General features: G+C 32.1%; 2 protein-coding genes across 2 annotated transcripts; both read left to right on the forward strand.

Moving 5' to 3' along the window:
• The first annotated feature begins 1,263 nt into the window (after positions 1 to 1,263).
• On the forward strand, positions 1,264 to 8,000 carry LOC122585591 (nuclear pore complex protein NUP85). The gene is made up of 18 exons (XM_043757715.1): positions 1,264 to 1,739; positions 3,347 to 3,449; positions 3,560 to 3,670; positions 3,799 to 3,882; positions 4,646 to 4,717; positions 4,820 to 4,876; positions 4,951 to 5,070; positions 5,147 to 5,347; positions 5,446 to 5,556; positions 5,641 to 5,678; positions 5,764 to 5,920; positions 6,001 to 6,159; positions 6,243 to 6,389; positions 6,476 to 6,546; positions 6,645 to 6,732; positions 6,823 to 6,879; positions 6,967 to 7,185; positions 7,629 to 8,000. Exons 1-17 carry the CDS (start codon positions 1,309 to 1,311, stop codon positions 7,159 to 7,161), a joined length of 2,202 nt encoding a protein of 733 aa, XP_043613650.1. The 5' UTR covers positions 1,264 to 1,308; the 3' UTR covers positions 7,162 to 7,185; positions 7,629 to 8,000.
• A 5,218-nt stretch (positions 8,001 to 13,218) lies between these two features.
• Positions 13,219 to 14,280, forward strand: LOC122594873 (F-box/LRR-repeat protein 2-like). Its single transcript, XM_043767178.1, has one exon. It carries the CDS (start codon positions 13,219 to 13,221, stop codon positions 14,278 to 14,280), a length of 1,062 nt encoding a protein of 353 aa, XP_043623113.1.
• Positions 14,281 to 19,313: the final 5,033 nt, after the last annotated feature.

Here is a 19,313-nt window from a genome sequence, read left to right on the forward strand (position 1 = left end):
AGGTGGCGTCGAGTGGTGTAGATAAGTGGTGTAAAGATAATTGATAAAAGATTAATGGAGATATTTTTGATAAATAACTGATATTGTAATTTAATCTTTAATGGTATTTCAAATAATTCCTCCATAACTTCTAAAGAGAAGGTTGTTTTATTTATTAAATAATATAAAAGTATAGATTAGGTGTATAGAAGAATTAAGATTAAGAAATAAGGGTATTTTGGGTATAAAAAAATGCTGAATTTCCTAAAATAGAATAAGTCAATATGTTTTATAAGGGTTTATAGATATGTTTTATAAGAGTTTATAGATAAGTCCAAACAAATCAACAAGTTTTGTTAAGCTTTTATGCGTGTAGAAACTACAACTCTATTTCTTTGATCACTACCATGACATGAATAGAAAAGGTGTTATAAAATAATTGTTAAGTAATTTAACAATTTATCAGTTTCAATTTCATATGATTGTATAAATCTCGTTAAAAACTCATGTTACTCATCAATTACTAAAACTAGATGAATGTCCGCGCGATGCGGCGGCGATGATGATAGTGGTGTGACGGTAGAGGCAACGGGTGATGGTGACGACGAATAAGATGGGTTATCAATATCAATATGTAAACACAACAATCAAAAATCACCCACTTTTCTTTATTTATCAACATGTAAACAAACTTGTCTACCCGTATTTAAAAAAAAAAAAAAATGAATTGTAAGTTATTATATACAAAGCTAAATAATCAACCAACTATCGATAATCTTATTCTAGTTTAGTTGCATCATCATGGAACCTCGCTTTCATTTCTGTATATCTATTGACAGCCTCTTTATATCCATTGGTATCTTACCGAGAAAAGCAAAGTTACTTTTAGACATTCTAGATATTTTTGAATATACAATTGTGGAAATAAGTAGTTCTAGAGAGTTTTTTCCAGTATTAGCCAGGACATATTTGACTAAGCAGTTCGTAACAGTTCTTAATGGAAGTATACATGTAATAAGTTAGAGGGTAGATTGGACATTTCAGGTTCTTACTCCCTTAAAGCCAATTTGTTTTATAAGGGAGTATAGATGGGATTTGACTCAAAACAGAAATCTTTATAAAGCCATCGTATGTTTTTACTCTTAAAAAAAAAAGTAGTTTCTTTCCATAATTTTAAAAGTTGGAAAATTATTTGATCACAACTCAAACTCAAGAGTAAAATTATGAGTTTTCACCGCGCACGTTAGTCTAGTACTCTATAGTCCACCTTAATCAGTGAAAACTCAAAAACCCTTGAAAAAGCCCTAAAATCACAACAAAGGCAAAAAAATGCCCGGCCTTCCAACACCGCCCACCGGCGATTCCTCCGCCGCTGAAATCATTCCTTATTCCCCAAACACAGACACCACTCCTACACTCTACACTCTCCACCACGGCTTCACAACCCCCCCTCGCATCTCCATCTCATGGTCCCACGGTAACTCCCTCCGACTTTCTCTCTTCCGCTCACCAGAAAACCCGAATAATGATAATAATGATAATAATACTGATGAAGAAGAAGTTGAAGTTGGCGGAAAAGTAGTTGAGTTGAAACTAACAGGTGAAGAAGATTATAATAAAAATAATGGCGAGGATAGTGCACGGTGGTGGCGTAAGATTGTTTATGGATCGGTTTCTCCGTTTGCGCATTTGCAGAACAAGAAGAATGCCATGGCGGCGTTATCCGATTTACGACATTCCGTTCCCTATGACGGAGAGTGGTAAAAAATTTTTATCAAATTAATTCTTGTTACTTAAATTTGGCTTTTTTATGCATCTATTGGTGTATGTATATATCCTATAAATGTATTAGCATTTTGTGTAAGCATAACATTTCTTCAGCATGCCCTTTAGAGATATTAGGTATTCACATACCCTAACCGAGATACAAACAATTTCTTATTAGCTTATTTAAAATAGTTGGGGAAGATTTGGGTGTGAGTTTGTTAGTGTTAACACTTTAGTTTTGCCAACGACGAGAGCTAAATGTCACTGTAACAAATACCTTCCCTACTAATCCGAGTGTGATAGGATTCATAAACTTCTCTACACTTCAAAAGAGCCTCAAAGTTTACAAAGTTTTTCGATTGATAATATATAATAGTATGATGATATCAAAATAAACTAACGGATCACCTTCTTCATGTCTACTGCCTACCAGAAACACCACCAAACACCAGACTACGAGAACTACTACTAGAGATGCGCTTAAGGATGAAGTGTACTAGCTTCAACATTATACTGTTCTGCTGTTCATAATCTAAACCCCCCCTCAATATCTACATTCTGGTCATTATCCTCCATGTGAACAATATTCCCTTCCACATTGTGGTCTTCATTGGCACTACTGTTAGTTTTTCTTAGTAGCGCCACTAACAGTAACAATAGTCTCACTGACGGTAGTGGCAGCGACGACGAAGATGGAAAAGATAATGTTGTCGGTGATGAGGATGAAAGTCGGAATGTGGATATATGAGGGTTTTGATGACAAACATCATTGTGTTGATGCTCAGGCACCACAGCCTTCTGATTCAAGCATCTTTGGTGGTGGTTCTCATAGTATGTTGTCTGGTGGTGCAATCGATAGCTAGTATTCTGGTGTTGGTGATGCAAACTGTACGTATGTGAAAGAGGGGATTGCTTATTTTATTTTAATATTATGCAGTATGCACTATTTATCAAAAAAAAGTTGCAGCCTTCAAGGCAATTTTTGAAGCGTATGAATCCTATCACTCGGGTTAGTAGTAAAATAAATTTGTTAAACTAACGTTTAGTTTTTGCTCTTTACAATATTCAAGAGTTAACACTAACAAGCTCATACAAATAATTCATATAAGTTCAAAAGAAAATATCTGTATGTCAGGCTAGGGGTATCTGCTGGTTTTGTTCAGTATCGTTAGAGGGCATATTGTAGAAATGTTATTTGTTAGTTTTCTCTTTTATTGGTATTTGGTAGTGTATAGTATACAGTATTATGTATAAGAACATAGTTCCTGAACCCATTGTAGTTGACTTTCGATATTTATCGCACGGTAACAGTATTATGTGACTTTGTTTTAGTTATGATATGCAAGAGCAGCCTCATGTTATTTTTCATATGGTAAAGTTGAAATTAAACAATAGAATACAATTCAAGTGACATCTAGTTGTCTGGTCATGTTAAAGTTAACAAATTGGATATATAATATAAGTTATAAGAAAACTTGGTTTAGTTTTGAGTTTACGAGTGTATGATTGTACAGAACATGCAATTCTAGTCCAATATCAATTTGTATGGTTTTCCTGGAAGTCATTTCTTACTTAGCGTTGTTACACTTGATGGGATCAGGTCAAAGTATGTTCTCGAGTATAGCAAAGAAATAAATTCTCTTTTAGGGAACAGGAAATCTAGTACTACATCGTTAATTGAAGATCCAAAGACAGTATTACAGGTATTTATTTGTATTGTTCAGTTTTTTTTTTCCATTGTGGTTTCTTGTGATTGCTTTATCTAACCTCGTGAGTTAATCTGCTCGTTTTGTTATAAAAACTTGAAAAACAGAATGTTGAGGAGCCAAGCGCTTTGAAAGCTGCATGGGAGTTGCTGCAAATATTTTATGCTGATAAACAATCTCAGCCTTGGATCCTTGAACAGCTTGTTGATTGGTTATCCGTAAGGATAATGACTTAATTCTTATTTTACGGGAGTAGTCGTAGTTACTTTTTACATTTTTATTGTTTTCTTGAGGTAAGTTTGGTATATTGAATCATTGATGATTTTAAGGATTATACTTCTCTCAGAATTATGATAGTCTATTCTCGGGACAAATGCCAAGTGTTCATTTAAGACTGGCGGAGTTTCAAGCAGACCTTCTCAATATACAGGTTTGAATTTGATGACATATGGTTTTACCTTTGTGTATAGTTTAATGTGTTTAGATTTGTACAAAGTAATATACATTTATATATATATATAGGGGGGATGGGAATATAAGGCTGTCGGGTATCTTAGCTTAGGTGTGGAACACTCACATATTGTTTTTTTAATCCATAAAAATCACGGGGCCCATGCATTTATTCATTAAACAAGAAATAATAAAATATTAGTATGTGAGGGGTTCCACACCTAAGCTTAGGTGCCGGACAGCCTTATATTCCCTTTTCCCATATAAATATATATATATATATATATATATGGGGATGGGAATATAAGGCTGTTAGGTACCTAAGCTTAGATGTGGAACACTCGCATATTGTTTTTTTAATCTATAAAATTCATGGGGGCCCAAACATTTATTCATTAATCAAGAAATATTAAAAAATTTGTATGTGAGGGGTTCCACACCTAAGCTTAGGTGCCGGACAGCCTTATATTCACTTTTCCCATATATATATATATATATATATATATATCATGGTTGTAAATCTCAGTTATCTCGGCCGATATATCGCTTATCGGTGGTCGACCGAGATGATATATTCCCGATAAATCCGATATGTCTCCGATATATCCCCGATATATCGCTTATCGGTGGTCGACCGAGACGATACCAAAAAGCGATATTTACAACCTTGATATATATATATATATATATATATATATACATACACATACCCACATTTCTGAAAATTCGACTTTTCTCCTCAGGCAGTTGAAAATGAGCCTGCATATTGGCAAGCAATTTCTTCAGCACTTGCAGTTGGCTGGCTAGACATTGTGGTAAGCATGTAGACATAATCACATGAAGCACAAATCGTATTGTGAATGTAAAATGTATCCATATTGATGATATTATTTTACAATTCATAATGGCAATTGCAGGTTAAGCTATTGCGTTTACATGGATCTTATCAGCTTAATCAACTAGGGACTCGTGAGGTTTGTTTTCAAGTACTGATTTCAGAGTTATATGCAGCTCAGTATAGAGAATAACAATGCAATTGCTGTTCCAGACAGAGAACGGACTTGTAGAAGCAGTTGCAGTTTTAGTCTCAAAAATGCCACGCATCCGTGCGGATTTACCAGATGGGAAGTTAGGTGAATGCTATTATAACAAGTCTGATTTTATGAGGGTAAGCAGCATATATAAATTACTCTAATATAGCATTCTAAATGGAAATTTTAGTAAACACGCATGTTACTACCTAGGCATGGGAGAAATGGCGAGTACAAATAACCAAGCTGGACTGCAGTGCATTCTGGCTTCAATGCAATCACCATCAAACTAAAGTAAATTTAAAGAGTTTGCTTCAAATCTTGTTGGGAAACCCCAGTATTCTCTCTAGTGCCACTTATCATTGGGTAGAGCTATATATTGCCCACTTTCTATACATCAGACCCTTCACTTCGGTCAGTGGTTTTATTCTTCTATCACATGTTTGATGAACTTGAATAACCCATGATTTAAATTAATGATTTATGCCATCAATATGCTTTTATATGTTCAGGGATTTGAAAGCATGAATGCCTTAGCTCAAAAATGCATCCAGTTAAAACCTACGACTAATCCCCATAAGCTAATGAGACTGCTAATTGGTATTCTGGGAGAAAACACAGAGGTAATGACTAATGAGTGACTATAAACATTTCACTTCACCAATTTGTCACAAGTGTAACATCTTATAACTCTACTCTTTTTACAGGTTGTATTGGCTGAGTGCTCAAGATCATTTGGTCCCTGGTAGGATAGTTTTTTTATTTTTTTTTTATTTTTATCGTGTATATGTCTTATTCATAACTTCAGTGTTTACAACTTTTGGTGGTAGGATGATTGCACATGCTACAGAGTTGGTAACAGCGGGGAGTATTGAGGCAGAAATTCTTATAAAAGAAGAACGTGATAATTTAGGAGGAATAAGCATTGAGGAATCACATCGACTTGTTTATGCTCAAGTGTTATCTTCTCATGCCTTAACTTGGCAAGTGAGTGCATATTCTTCTTAGGCTATTTGATCATGTTAGTTGCGCCTTTTTTCATATTGTACCATCAATTTTATTTGCAGATTGCTCCAATCTATCTAATATCTTGTATGAAACATGGAGTTGGCTTGTTGGAAATCTTGTTGTACAAGCAGCCTGTATATCATAGTCAAGTTCTTCTCAAGAACATTGAGATATGTCGTATGTATGACCTTGATAATGTGAGCTCCAATGCTATGAAGGTAATTTGTTTGTGGGTTGTCGGTTTCTTATAATTTTTGTAAACTCTGTATATATATTATTAAATAATTGCTACTAATAACAGATTGCTGGAGTGCATCACTGGAAGCATGGCAGGAAAGGAGCTGGAGTCTTTTGGTTACAACAAGCTCAGGATGAAGTACATCTCAATCAAATTGCTCAAAAGTTGTTCGACTTTGTTGGGAAGTCAATCTCCGATGAGAGTTTTGAGGTACGTGTGTGTATGGGAAGGATTAATTGAATTATTGGTTTTTGCAACATAGTTAATCAAACCGATGATCTGTACTATACCTGCAGCAATGGGAAGGATTAATTGAATTATTGGGCTCCGAATCTAGAACTGCAGGCGGTCTTGAGTTCCTTCACAAGTATGTTATTGATTTTATCTTCGGTTTTATTCTTCTTTTTCTCTTTCTCTTGGCGCTCCACTTCTTGTTCTGGTAATTAGATAATTGGTGCTGCATAGGTATCGGGACTTCAAAAGATCTTTGCAGCAGGTCCAAGATGGCACTTTTACTGATGCTGCCCGAAAAGCTAGTGAAGCTCTTATATCGGTATGCTGTTACATATTTTATTTGATAGATTTACACTTCATTTTACTAACATAATAACAATTATGGTTTATTTTTTGCTCTGATACCCAGCTTATGAAAAATCCTTCTACGCCTCAACGATTTTGGCTGCCTCTTTTGTTTGATTCAGTAAGTGAATAGTCATTATTATCTTGTTTTAGTGTTGATCATATGTTTGATTAATGTGACCACAATGTTAATTGGTTTTCTTTATAGTTGAAGTTGCTCAACTGGCTGGAGCGTCCTCTGCTAAATGTATCTCAGACTAATCTGCTATTGAATAAATTGCAAGAATTGTCTATGGCAAAGCTGCGGCCTGATTTTGTTGAGGTAGGGCTGCCGCCACAGGCCCTGAGCTCTGTCAGGCTGGCTCTTGCCACTAATTTAGGGCGTGCTATGCTTGAGGAATGATCTGTTCTCACAAAATGTCAAGCGGTATGTTTGTTTGCTCTCATTAGCTATGATGTTATGCATATTCTCTGTACAATCTTTTCTAAGTTTTTGTTGGTTGAATCTTCAGTGTGTTGAGATAATTTCGTGCATTAACTTTGGATCATAGTTTTTCTACTTTTAGTTGCTGATGATAAATATACTAGCTCTTCACTTTTTCTTAGTCTTACAGTGAATTATATGTTGAATGACTTTGTTTGCAGTCATTTAAATATGCAAGAAACCTTTTTTTATTTCTTTTATAATTCTTGTAAAAATGTGATTGAGTATATGTAAATTTGTGGGATTTTGTTAGAAAAGTGGCTAGGCAGGATGGTATTGCGACAAAATTTTCTAATATCTTATCAAAAGAATGTTAGTCTTAGAAAATTTAGATGGAGCTATCTCGCCTCTTATTGCTAGGTTATTGATTCCTTCTTCTGTAACAGGTAAAGTAAAGATTCTATAGAGGCCGACGGCATATTTCATTTGGTTGCTGCTGTAAATTTCTTCTTAGAAGAAACCGTAATACATCTTCCTGAATCAACTAGCAAACGTATATCCATCCATCTGTGGAGTTGTGGTCGATAAGAACGCTATTTGTGTAATGCCTTGAAGTTTGGGTTGTAAAAATATATCTTCATTGGTTGCTTATTCTGCAATACTATGTGAAGTCTATATTTTGCAACTATTTCTTGATATTCTAGCGTTTGGTTTCAGGTGTTACCTTGATATTTTGTAGAATAACGAAAACCTGAATATCATAACATGTAGAACGACCATTATAAGTTGCGTAATTTATAAAGTTTCCATGCGCTGCATATCATATGTAGAACGGCAAAGTTTGCATTCCTTGCGTATCATACTTAGAACGGCGAAGTCTCTATGCCCTGTTGGAAAGTGTTAAACTTTTCGGTGTTTGTTTAAGCAAAATTGCCAGCAGAAAGGCAAGAGCTTTTTATTTTTTTTCTACTGAACAGAGTCTTGAAATGTGATTTCATTACTGATTTCAGCTTAAAGTGGGGAATTGAGGGATTTAAACAAGTTGTTTTAACTCCGCGTGATCATTGACCAGATTAGAGATGATGTTATTCTCTGCTTAAAAGATATGGGTTGTTTAACATATCAAGTGTGAAGATACGGGTTTAATAGCTTAATGTGACAGGCTGGGGAATCCAAGCGGGAGTAGTGAGGGAGTTTTCGATGGAGTGGTGAATTGCATACCAATGGTGATAGCACTCTGCTGGTCATATTGTATTGCTTGTTGGCTACTTGCCCATATTAACTTAAGGTCATTGTTTGTATTTAGCACAAAGTATTTAACTACAGTAAAAAACATGCTGCTGTTGATGTTCACTATTTATTTTCAAGTTAAATATTTATTATTATTATTATTATTATTATTATTATTATTATTATTATTATTATTATTATTATTATTATTTTGGTAATGCCTACCCTTTTGATAAGTAAAAAGAAAAAGAAGAAAAAAATATATATATATATCATAAGTTCATAAAAGAATATATAATTTCTAGTGTTGGGGGTAAAAGATGGAAAATATTGTAAAATAGTCAAACTTAGGATAGGATGTGAAGTAACATCAAACAGTGTTAATTTTTTTTTTTTAAAGGTGAATTTCGCTTGAGAACTTTGTGTCGCGATTTGACAGTGGGAGGTCTAGCTTACGTTGTCTTAACCGGGTCCTCGCTAGAGAGCTCCCTCAGAGTAGAAATGTCTATTTCAAATACCCGATGGGGGGAAAACCCCCTACTAATTCGCCCGAAGGCACGACGATCAATAGGGGTAAACCCTGCCCCCTCAGACTTGAACCTGGGTATACCCAAGTCAAGCCTTCATAGGAAGACTTCCTATGTACTTCTCAAGTCTTGAACCCAAGACCTCTTGCTTGTAGGCAAGTGCTCAACCACTTGAGCTAACTAGAAAGTATCAAACCGTGTTAATTAACATTAGTTGTTTAACGTGCAAAAACCACATAAATGAAAACCTAATTAATAATCCCAGATTAGTGGAAGCAGGTGATTTTGTTCGCTCAGAGGCTCGAGGTAATATATTTATCTTTCTTTTTAGTTCATACTAACTAATTCTAATACAGTAATATTCATCTATAATATAATTAAAAGAGGGGGTTAAGGGTACACTTGGCATCCATAATCCTCCTCCTTTAGCCTAATACTCACTCCTTATTAATCTTCTATTTTTCTATATTTTTTTACATACAAATTAATCCCAATAATTAATTCCATACAAAAAAATTACCTGATCACCTATATCGATATTATTTGTTAATTAATCCTAAATTTATTAGGAAAGAGTACTATACCTTTTTTGAAATATTTAAGTCATGCTTATCGACGTATCCATGAATTAAATTCCATCACTTTAACTTAGTATCCTACAAACTAATTCTCGGTCAAACTCCATTATAAATTCCTGTGGGTAAGTTTCAGTACAACTCTTTGTTCCAAACTTTTAATTAGAATATCAAAATGTTTGAGATGCTCTTTGTTGATGTAAGGGTATCTGTTTTTTAAATACACTTTTTGTTTCTCTTTTTGTTGAGATTAACTCTAAATCGTTTAGTCTAAAATTGTTGTTTGTGTTTGTAGTAAATCTAGATATAACAAACTGTAAATTTTTTATTTAACTAACGTTGAAAAAAAGCGGGTAAACTGGAATCAATATTTATATGGAGTTAATTTAAATATGTTCATTTTTTTAGTTTTTGTATTGATTAAGCTGTGATATTGGTCATAGAGATCTAATATACTTGAATTTCAAAATTTTAACTTCGATTAATATATTTTATGACTACCCGTCCAATGGACGGGCCTGAACACTAGTATGCGAATATGCGATGCATGATTTACCTTTATTTAGCTTAATATATTTATTACGTAGGTTAATAAAAGTTTATATCCCATTTATATTATTTCTTGATTTACATAGTTATCCAAATATAGAGTTAATTATTAAAATGGTACCTAACGTTTGCTCCATATTACTGGTTTCATACCTTTCATTTTGAAATTACGTTGATCATACCCAATGTATGCAAATCTCCACTCGAACCATACTGGAAGCTAACGTCGTCATGTGGCCGTTAAAAATCCCCCCACATGACTTGTACGTGAGAGGTAAAGATGTAATATCGTGTTTCTTAATTACTTAATGGGTACCTAACGTTTGCACGATATTGTTGGTTTCATACCTAATGTTTCTTATTTACTTAAATGGCACCTAATATTTAGTTATTATTTTTTTTATATTGAAAGGTGAATTCCGTTTTAAGCCAATGTCTTAAAAACTGGTATTTTAGTCATACTGGTGTGTAAAATTTCTGGTATTATCGGTATCACCGGAAATACCGGCCGGTACGACTATTTATAATTTGTTTTATTTTTCTTTCATAAAAATTTTCCAAAACTTGTTACAATTTAACGAAAATAGTTAAAATGCATTTATAATCCACTAAAAAATAATATCAAATAGATTTTCATAACAAAATATAAGTTTAAAGTTCACAAATAACTAAAAATAACAATAAAGTATCATAAAAATAATTTTAAAAATTTTCTTTTTCGAAAATACCGGAAATACCGCCATGGTAATACTGAAATATTCTAGAATACCTGAAATACCGATCAGTATTTATTGCGATACGAAGCTTAAAATAATGTTTTAAATACCGATAAATACCGGCCGATATTTCTGGTATTACCGTTGCGTATGCCCAATATTTTTAAAAAAGAAAATTTGAATTTTTTATAAAATTATTTTTATGATACTTTATTGCTATTTTTGGTTATTTGTGAACTTTAAACTTATATTTTGTTATGAAAAACCTATTTGTTATTTTTTTTTGAGTGACTTATAAGTGCATTTTGACTATTTTCATAAAATTGTAACAAAATTTGAAAAATTTTCATAAAAGAAAAACAAAACAAATTAAAAATAGTCGTACCGGCCGGTATATTCAGTAATACCGATAATATCAAAAAAAAATTCCACACCAGCATGACTAAAAGACTAGGTTTTAAGACATTGGCTTAAAGCGGAATTCACCTTTCAAAATAAAATAATAATAATAAGAACTAAACATTAGGTACCATTTAAGTAATTAAGAAACATTAGGTATGAAATTAGCAATATCGTGCAAACGTTATATACCATTTAAGTAATTAAGAAACGTGATATTACATCTTTACCCCTCACGTGCAAGTCACGTGGGGTTTTTTTTAACGGCCACGTGACGGCGTTAGCCTCCAGTATGGTCCGAGTGAAGATTTGCATACGTTGGGTATGATCAGCGTAATTTCGAAAGGAAATGTATGAAACCAGTAATATGTCGCAAACGTTAGGTACCATTTCAGTAATTAACTCTTAGGGTTAAGTCACTGGATGACTAATGTACTTTTGCTCTTTTACATGGTTGCCCATTGAACTGGAATATTAATATATATCACTCACATCCATTTCTAAATTTTACATGGTTGACCATATAGTGACCTGATGACCTACAATGACAAGTTAAATGTTTTTTCTATTTAATAACCAGATTTAAATAACAAAAATCAAAGTTTATCGAGATTTCTTAAAGAAAAGAATTCATGAAAACCCAGATAATATATGTTCATAAAATCCAGATAATTTTCTTTAAAAAAAACACTTAAATTCATGAAAAATTCTAATCCAGAAATCGACATTATTGTACATCCAAACATACTCATATATCCAAAAATTCGACATTATATATTCTAATCCAATCAACAACAATAATCCTAACTAAAATCTGAAAGAAAAAAAGATTCGAGGGCCATAGGGCATATGATATCTCAACTTTGATATTTAGTTTTATGATTGAATAAATCCCGAATGAGAAAGTTCTGGTGGAGATAGATAGCCCACAGGTCATGAACTTGTTTTCTCCGACTGTAACCAGGAATAAGCATTGAGCAACTGCAGGTAACATAAATGATGCAAGTGGTATCTATGTATGATGATTGGGTCTAAAGCTTCTTTTTTTTTTTTTCTTTTTTTTCCTTTTTAAAGGTGAATTTCGCTGAAAATTTTGTGTCGCGATTCGACAGCGAGAGGTCTAGCATACGTTGTCTTAACTGGATCTGCGCTAGAGAGCTCATCGAAGTACAAATGCCTATTTCAAGTACCCGGTGGGGGAAACCCCCTACTAATCCACCCGAAGGCACGACGATTAATAGGAGTAAACTCTGCCCCTTCAGACTTTGATCTAGGTAAACCCAAGCCAAGCCCATAAAGAGACTTCATTATGTCCTCCTAAAGGTTTGAACACAATATACCTCATATATTTCAACCATTGAGCTAAAGCTCAAGGACGGGTCTAAAGCTTTTATTGGTGACTTTTTTTTCTAGTGTTTTCAAATAAGTCGTGTTTTCCGTGGGTAAAATATGAAAAATATTACGAGTAATAATTTTGTGCAATACGACGTGAACATCGTTATGCCTTGTTAACATCAACGAAAACCTAATTAATTTACTTAGTCGTTTACGTCCAAAACCACATCATTGAAAACCTAATTAATCCCATATGAAAACAGGTTATTTTTTTCGCTCAGAGGCTTGAGGTAATTTATCTTGTTTTGTTACTACTTCATTCTAATTAATTATAGTAATGCTCAATCAAATGTGATATAAACGATTGATCTTAATATTAATTTTAAGTAGGGAAAATCGAATACGCGGTAGTTGACAGTTACACACACATATCATAAAAATGATTGATAGATTACAAAAATTAATACCCCTGATTTTCAAGGTAACTTCATTAAAAATGTGATGGAACATCCAAGCTAAGCCCTTTCAAGTATCTACTAAGTAGGTGTATACAGTAAAAATTTATATCTAATTTCTATTATATCTTAGATTTGTTGTAAAATAAGTGTATTTTTTGTGTATATTTCAGTTTCTGAGGATCTTTCTTATGAACTTTAAGCCTAATAAGTACTCAACTCATATTGATTGCTTAACCTCTGGTTATATATGGATGGGTTTGGAGACGACTTGCTACTCTCGATTTTCAACAGAATTCACAACCAAGGTGATCGAAATTCTTTCTCTCGAGTATGTAAGAAATTCTGGAAAACATCATCATGCGTTCGTTACCAGCGTAGGTTACACATAACGTTTCCTGAATTCTTGGACTATATTCTAACGGTCGCTGCATCCCCAAATCTGAAAACCTTTGAATGTCATAAACCACTCTCAAACCAACACATGAGTCTCCTAGCTCAGTGGTGCCCTAACCTCTCCTACCTCAGTATCAGTTTAAATAAATGTTTTGATCCTCATGACCAGGCTGCTAACTTTGATGATGACGGTCTGTGTGCAGTTACAAATGCTTGTATGCATTTGTCTAGTGTGCTTCTGAACAGGAGGTTACATGTTAGTGATGTTGGAGTTGCTTCTCTATTTGTACGATCGAATTCTTTAACACGTTTAGATTTGAGTGAATGTGTTAATGTTACAGACGAGTCACTCAAAGCTATCGGAGAATCTAGTCATTTACAAAGTTTGAGTTTGGCAGGCTGTCGTTGGATTACTGACTTGGGTTTGGAGTATTTGGCAAAAGGGAAAGTGCGTAGTTGCTTGTGGAAACTTAATCTGGCCGAATGTGATAGGATTAGTGATGATGGTATCGTCTTGTTAAAAGAAATGTGTAGCTTGCAGGACCTGAATCTGTCAAAGTGTGGGATTAATGTGACAGACCGGGGGGTTCAAACTGCAATGTCCCAAATCCCGGGCATGTTTTTGAATCTGTCTTGGTTGAAAAAAGTGATGGATGTTTCAATATTTGCTATTGGTGCGAATTGCAGGAATCTGGTTGATATCAGTTTAGTGGGTTGTGAAGGTGTAACGGGTAAAGGTTTACTTGCTTTCGTAAACCATACTTCACTACAAACTATTGATCTGTTTTCGTGTCACCATATTTCTACGAAAGATGTGGAGTCATTTATCGCCGCCAGGAGAAGGTATATCAAAACTATAATATATATTCGCATGCCAGAATCAATGACCAGAAAGTACTTTACGGGGTGGGACTGATCAGAGACAGACAGACATTATGTTGTTTGGATGGGAAATAGTTAAGAGGCTGGCCAGTCATGTTTATATATTGGTTCATCCGATCGAGCAAGCATTCTATGATTAGCATTTCACTTTTGATTTAATTGTTTTAATTACTTTGTTCCATTTCTAGCATCTACGTACTGTATTTGAGATATGATCGATAAACATTGATTCTTCTCAAATGAGCATATGTGGGAATTCTCATATTTGACAGCTACTTTCATTAATTTTTGGTTGAAGTTTTATTATTTATAAATATTTAGTCACATTTTTCATGTTTTTTATACGACCATCAATTGAGAAGGATATGAACAAATAACATATTTGTTATGATCAATGACATATTCATAAAATAAGATTAAGATTCTTTATTTACAGTCATACTCTTACGTTTTTCAGATTAACACGAAGTTTCAAGTTACACTTATTAATTCACCACCCATATTTTTAAGGTCGTTTGGTTCAACGAATCTAAACAAATTTAGTCGAAAGGAATTTGAATTGCTTTCCCTGTCATATTTTAGATTATTATATTATATAAAAAAAAATTTGATTTGTTTTTTCTAGGGTAAATTACACAAATGATACATGAGGTTTGTTCGAAACTACAATGTTCACATCTATAATTTAATAATTACGCGAGACATACCCATCATTGTCAAAAACTTACACTGACCATACCTATCGCTGACAGTCGTCTATTTGACCGTTAAGTCAAGTCACGTGTCGTGCATGTGAGGTATCAAATTTGTAATTTCGTGCAAACTTTAGGTATCGTCCGTGTAACTTACCCTAAGAAATTTTTTAAAGATATTTTATATTTACATTTTATTTATTAAAGTAAGTATATATTTTATACTAAAATTCTCACACACACACACACATATATATAATGTGTTTTTTATTATTTTTTGTATTTTTAAATAGGTTTCTATTACGAAGAATAATTTATAAAAAATAAAAGAAAATAATATAAAAATAAAAATTTTAGTGGTTTTTATGGTTCTAATCCTAGTTTAAATCACTATACACATATAAACATAATAGTAATGTTATATATAATAATAAATGCATTATTGTATTAACTATTTTTCTTGATATATTTTTCATTGAAAAAAAAAAGCTATTTTTTAATAATAAATTTCATATCTTAACTCAAGTATAAATGAAACTCTAAATTCTTAATAATTATTTTTAGAATAAATTACAAGGATAATACCTGAAGTATGCTCGAAATTACGGTTTTGATACCTCGCATGCATCGCACATGACTTGACTTAACGGCTAAATAGACGACCGTCAGCGATAGGTATGGTTAGTGTAAGCTTTTGACAACGATGAGTATGTCTCGCGTAATTTTTAAATTGTAAATATGATTAGTGTAGTTTCGAACAAACCTCAGGTATGGTTTGTATAATTTACCTTTTTTTGTATACCTTGAAATTCATAACCAAACTATCGCTTGGGACCACCGCATGAGTGAAAGACATGGATCAAAATATTGGTATTGTATGAAGTGTGTTTCAGAAAAAGTAGTAGACTTGTTGGAGTAGCAATACAATTCAAACATTTGTGAAACGTTGGTTATATCAAAAGATGTAAAGTAACGTCCAATGTCATTTTTGACGGGTTTTGTGTTTCAATACTTCATAGTGTATGAAGAGATTAATATGTAGACAACTTTACCCTTACCATGACGGTGTAGAAAAGTTGTTTTCAGATTATATCAAAAAAAATGTGTTTTAGCTAATTCCTTGACCTATATTGGCAAGAGTAATAATATTATCTAAGTCGTTAAGTTGGTTGATTAAACAAAGCAACACTATCGGGTCTTTTTACAATTCTACTAGCTCTACCCATAAATTCAGTTATTGTATATGACCCAATGCAAGAAAAGATATATAACATCAATACAGCATGGTTCAAATTCAAGGTTTATAATTATCATTATCATTATCATTATTATTATTATTATTATTATTATACGAGTAATTATTATTATCTATCACAAAAGTTTTTTGTAACATGTTTTTAATATCCGTATCCATTTTGACCCTTGGTTGTGATAACTTGACGAAATATAATTTTTTTTAACAATATTTCTTAGCAAAATCTTTTATATAAAATGACAACATATTTATTTTATGTTAATTACTATTAAAAACTTAATAAAATTCCATAAAAGGGTAATCTTTTTACACAAATTTCCCATTAAAGGGAACCTATATAGTTTTCATCTATTTAAAGGATCTCATTTTTAAAAATTTCGCAATAAAGGGAATGTCGTTAGTTTTTAACACCAGTCATCTGTTAAGTGTCACTCCCACTGCCACATCATTAAAATTGCTTACGTGGATTCATGTCTATTTTTATTTAACTTTTCCAAATGAAGATATGATTTGTGTAGTAGAAATGTAAAACACGTCAAAAACTTCATACTCAAAAGTTCATCACATAAATTTCGATTGTTTAAAAAGGCTTACAACATAGCTAGTATCTCTCAAAGAACCGTAAAATAGGTGTCTGGATTGACCCACTGCATCTTCGGTAGTAACTTTCTTCCTATTAATTTTGCAAATTGCAATGATGTTGACTAGTTTGATTCGAAAAAAAAAATCTGAAAACGTGAACAACTCGGCCAATGGTATGCTCATTATTAATCAAAAGCATATGAATCAATACAATTATCAGTGTAACCTCATTAAGCAAATGCAATTGATAGAAAGATAAGTATATTTATATCTATATATATATATATATATACACTAACATAAAAGGCCTTCTCGAAGTTAAGATTAAAGAAGCGTATCATCTCTTCTGCCCAATAAAAGGGTGATACGTCATCCTCTCTTCCCAACGCAATCCTAATGACGTGGCAGTCGTGACGTGACATTTAATGGAGGGCTGGCGTTAAAAGCTAACGTCGTTCCCTTTATTTTGAAACTTTTAGAAATGAGATCATTTAAATAGACGAAAACTAGATAGGTTCCCTTTAATAAAAAATTTGTGTAAAAAAAGTACACTTCTTATGAATTTTCCCACACGATTAACTAGTTAATCAACCCGGGTTTAACCCGGACTTGTTAATTAAAATTTAAAATTATAAAATATATTAAAAATATATATAATGTTTGATATTAAAACATTATAACTTGATATAAATCTAGTAATTCAACTAACACAATAATTATATAGTTAATAAATCAACTAATACAATAAAAAATTTTAAAATAAAAATGACTACCGCATTAAGTAAATAAAAAAAGACATTTTGTTTGTAATATTATATAAGAAAAGATGTTTTTTCATTTAAATAAATAATTAAATCTTTTATTAAACATGTAAAGGGCTATTTCTATTTTATTTATATATATATGACATTATAATTAAATAAATAAAAATTTAAGGTGAAATATGGATTTGCTACATCAAAAATTTTCTAAAAATAATTATAGGAAACAATCTTGTTTTATTATATGCTAGGTATTTTACCCGTACGCTGTGCGACAATTTTATGATTGATTTTAGTTATTTTAATATTCTAATTTTAAAGATGCGTACAATTTGATATTTAGATAGATAAAAATTACCAATGCTTTTTCACAAATGTACAATGAAAAAATAAATACTTGAATAATTTACATATAAAAATGCCCTTCTAAGTAAATATCATATGCATAGTATAGAACTAAAATCCCAAAAAAGAAGTACATATAGAATTGTCATGAGGTTTGCAACACAAACAAAACTAAAATAAACTCGTATGTAATCACTGAACGACTTGTTTGTTATTCATATGCTAAATGTATTTATCAGTCTCATGTCAGTCTCAAAAACATTATCAAAAAATTTAGATTATCTAATATCAAAACAAAACACTGAACAAACAAACAATAACACAATCAGATAACAATATCAATAACCCATCAGAATTTAAAATGAGTTTTCACAAAATATAAAAAAACAAACAAAAGTAGAAAAACATTATCAAAAAATTTAGATTATTTAAAATCAAAACAAAATACTGAACAAACACACAATGAGATGATGATATCAATAACCCATCAGAATTTAAAATGAGTTTTCACAATATAACAAAAAACAAACGAAAGTAGAAATCTTTATTTGAGAAGTAAAAATCTATGTTACCAAATTATATTCAAGAATGTTAGTGCATCCATTTATGAAAGCTTCAAAATTCTTCAATATACTCGTTCAAATTCATTATTATAAGTCATCACACCCACCGCCTAATTTATGATAAAAGGCCATAAAACTTATCAAATTGTTAGACAAAGAAGAAAAAAGGAGTCACGTACCAACCAAGAAAAAAAAAACGGATTCAGGATTTTTCTTTATTACATTAGTTAATACTGATATATTTATATAATTTTATAGCCATAAAGATTTATGCATATTTTGGAAGAGATTTATATAGGATTTGATTTGATTAATTGATTTGATATTAACTTATACGGAATAAATTTGAACCGTAATATGAATAGATATCTATATTATAACACAAAAATCTTATATTATTTTTCTTAAATATATATAAATAAGATAAATAATGTCAAAAAATTTATGGAGATGCCATGTAAGATTTTATCCTATGTGGTAATTTTATAAAATAGCTTTGAATTTTTAAAGGCCTTAGAATCGTTCGAATTTTTACTGTTTTAATAATTATATTGATAGAGATATCAACAATTTTCGCAATGCTTATACCCGTACGTGAAAAGGCCCAAATTGAAAAGTTTCATCTATTCTGTGAAATTCTCAAAATCAAATCAAATTCAAGTTATTTTTTTGGGTTAAAATTGTAATTACCTCGAAACTTAACCAAAAACAAAAAGCGTCTAAGGGGTGAGTTATTTTGAGAACCATAAAAAAAAAGAACGCGAGAACCAATCTGGGCCACACATCTCATCTTCTTTTTTCTCTCTCATCACTTTCATCCAAATTTTTCAAAACGTTTTATCTCACAAACCGTGCATCGTTAGACGAAA

The sequence above is a fragment of the Erigeron canadensis genome, chromosome 1, assembly GCF_010389155.1.
Source record: "Erigeron canadensis isolate Cc75 chromosome 1, C_canadensis_v1, whole genome shotgun sequence".
Taxonomy (NCBI): Eukaryota; Viridiplantae; Streptophyta; class Magnoliopsida; order Asterales; family Asteraceae; genus Erigeron; species Erigeron canadensis.